The 3,090-nt window shown below is 42.4% G+C and overlaps 1 protein-coding gene across 1 annotated transcript; it reads left to right on the top strand.

The window, feature by feature from the left end:
• Positions 1 to 297: 297 nt before the first annotated feature.
• Positions 298 to 2,444, top strand: EMH_0058930 (uncharacterized protein; the record flags this gene model as incomplete). Its single annotated transcript, XM_013497622.1, has 4 exons — positions 298 to 577; positions 845 to 894; positions 1,630 to 1,909; positions 2,050 to 2,444. The coding sequence occupies 4 exons, from the start codon at positions 298 to 300 to the stop codon at positions 2,442 to 2,444; spliced, it is 1,005 nt and encodes a 334-aa protein (XP_013353076.1).
• Between the last annotated feature and the right edge of the window lie 646 nt (positions 2,445 to 3,090).

The raw sequence follows: 3,090 nt of genomic DNA, 5'->3' as shown, positions 1-3,090 counted from the left end.
GCAGCAGCAGCAGCAGCCACAGCAGCAGCAGCTGCTGCTGCAGCAGTAACCTGACCCGGCAGCAGCTGCAGTAGCAACAGCAGCAGCAGCTGCTGCAGCAGCAGCACACTGATCCAGCAGCAGCAGCAACAGCAGCTGCAGCAGCAGCAGCACCCTCACCCTGATCCAGCAGCGGCATCAGCAGCAGCTGCTGCAGCAGCACCCTGATCCAGCAGCAGCAGCAGCAGCAGCAGCAGCAGCAGCAGAACAAATAGAATAAGAAGGTGTTTAGGGTTTATTAGATTACAGGTAGAGGAAATGAAGGGCAGCAGGGGGCCGATAAAGGCGCAGAAAGGAGACAAAAAAGGAGACAGAAAGGAGACACAGAAACACAGCAGCAGCAGCAGCAGCAGCAGCAGCAGCAGCAGCAGCAGCAGCAGCAGCAGCAGCAGCAAAACAAAGCCAAATGTAGGGACAGCCCGCAGCACAGGCAATCGCTTAGGAGAGACAAAAACAAAAAAAGAGAAGAGACAAGCAGCAGCAGCAGCAGCAGCAGCAGCAGCAGCAGCAGCAGCAGAAACAGAAACAGCAGCAAGTGGTAAGGGCACAGGGGAACCCACTGCAGCAGCAACATATAAAATAAATAAATAAATAAATAAATAAATAAATAAATAAATAAATAAATAAAATAAAATAAAATAAGTAAATAAAATAAATAAAAATAAAAATTAAATAAAGAAAAATAAATTAAATAAACAAAGAGAAGCCGTACACATCAATACTAACCCCTAAAACCTTTTAGGGTTTAGGGTTTAGGGTTTAGGGTTTAGGGTTTAGGGTTTAGGGTTTAGGGTTTGTGTGTCAGAGGAGCTGCTGGGAGAAGAAGAAGCTGAGGAGACACCCGAAAAGCTCAGGGTGAGCAGACAAAGACAAAATAATTTTTTTTTTTTTTTTTTTTTTTTTTTTTTTTTTTTTTTTTTTTTTTTTTTTTACTTTTGTTTGTTTATTTCATTTTGTTTTGTTTTGTTTTATTTTTTTTTGTTTTATGTTTTGTTTTGTTTTTTTTGTTTTTTTATTTGTTTTGTTTTTTTTGTTTTTGTTTATTTTGTTTTATTTGTTTATCTTCTTTTGTTTTTTTGTATATTCTGTCTCCTCTTCGTTTGTTTGTTTTTATTTGTCTCTTTTATTTGTCTTTATATTTATTTGTCTCCTCCTTTCTTTCTTTTTGTCTCTCTCTGTCTCCTTTTTTCTGTCTCCTTTTCTTCTTTGTAGCTGTCTCCTATATGTCTCCTTTCTTTACCTGTCTCCTTTCTTTTTCTGTCTCCTTTTCTTCTTTATTTATCTGTCTCCTTTTTTCTTTCTACCTGTCTCCTTTTTTTCTTTATTTATCTGTCTCCTTTTCTTTCTGTCTCCTTTCTCTATCTATCTCCTTTTCTTTCTATCTGTCTCCTTTCCTTCTTTCTATCTGTCTCCTTTTCTTCTCTCTATCTGTCTCCTTTTCTTCCTTCTATCTATCTCCCTGTCTTCTTTCTGTCTCCTTTCTCTATCTGTCTCCTTTCTCTATCTGTCTCCTTTTCTTTCTGTCTCCTTTTCTTTCTTTATTTATTTATTTGTCTCCTTTTCTTTCTGTCTCCTTTTGTCTCCTCCCAGATATTTTCAGACACAGAAGAAGAAGAGACAGAAGAAGAAACAGAAGAAATAGAAAAACCAAAAAAACAAAAACTAAAAAAACAAAAACAAAAACAAAAACAACAAAAACAAAAAGAAAAAGAAGAGACAGAAGAAGAAGAGACAGAAGAAGAAGAAGAAGAGACAGAAGAAGAAGAGGAGACAGAAGAGGAGACAGAAGAGGAGACAGAAGAAAATGCATTTCCTAGTGACAGCTCAAGCGAAGAAGAAGAAGAGACAAACCAAACAAAACAAAAAACATGTAAGCACACACACACACACACACACACNCACACACACACACACACACACACCATACCAGGGAAACAAAGACGATCCCAGGCAAACAAAAACAATACAAACAAAACAAAGACGATCCCTGGGGGGAGACGATCCCAGGAGACGATCCCAGGCAAACGGAGACGATCCCAGGAGACGATCCCAGGGAAACAAAGACGATCCCAGGCAAACAAAACAAACACGATCCCAGGCAAACGGAGACGATCCCAGGGAGGGGGAGACGATCCCAGGGAGGGGGAGACGATCCCATGGAGGGGGAGACGATCCCAGGGGGATACGGAGACGATCCCAGGAGACGATCCCAGGGGGAGACGATCACAGGGGGAGACGATCCCAGGGGGAGACGAACCCAGGGAAACGGAGACGATCCCAGGGAGAGGGATACGATCCCAGGGGGATACGGAGACGATCCCAGGGGGAGACGATCCCAGGGGGGAGACGATCCCAGGGGGAGACGATCCCTGGGGGGAGACGATCCCAGGAAGTGTATGGTTTAGTTTTTGTTTGTTTTTGTTTGCTGTGCTGCAGATGATGGAGGGGATGAGTCTGAGTCTGAAGAAGAAGGTAATCTAGGGTTTAGGGTTTAGGGTTTAGGGTTTAGGGTTTAGGGTTTAGGGTTTAGGGTTTAGTACAGCAGTAGTTGTTGAGACTATAAATTGTCGATTGCTGTGGTTTTGCTTCCGTTGTTTATTTTCTTATTTATTTTATTTTATTTATTTATTTTTTTATTATTTGTTTATTTATTATTTATTTCTTTAATTTATTTTATTATTTATTTATTTTTATATACACCTTTCTCCTGTTCTATCAATTCCCCTTCTTCTGCATCTCCTCCTCCTTTCCTCCTGCTGCTGCTGCTGCTGCTGCTGCTGCTGCTGTTGCTGCTGCTGCTGCTGTTCAGCTGAGGCCCACGTCTCAGGTGTCCCCGTTCGTCAGTTACCTTTAGTAGATTTACGTGTTGTGCGAGCACGCATGGAGGAGACAGTTGGTTTGTTGAGTGGGGGCCCCCCTGGGGGAAGAGGAGACAGGGGGGCCCCCCCGGGGGGCCCCCCTGGGGGCCCCCCTGAGGGCGAAGGAGACAGTTTGTCTCTAGATAAAAATAAAAAAAAAAAAAATAATAAAAGCAGACAAGAACTGCTCCAG

This window comes from Eimeria mitis, genomic scaffold (assembly GCF_000499745.2).
Source record: "Eimeria mitis Houghton genomic scaffold, Emh_scaff2801, whole genome shotgun sequence".
Taxonomy (NCBI): Eukaryota; Apicomplexa; class Conoidasida; order Eucoccidiorida; family Eimeriidae; genus Eimeria; species Eimeria mitis.
The sequence above is the reverse complement of the archived record's forward strand: the minus strand, read 5'-3'. Positions and strand labels throughout refer to the sequence as shown.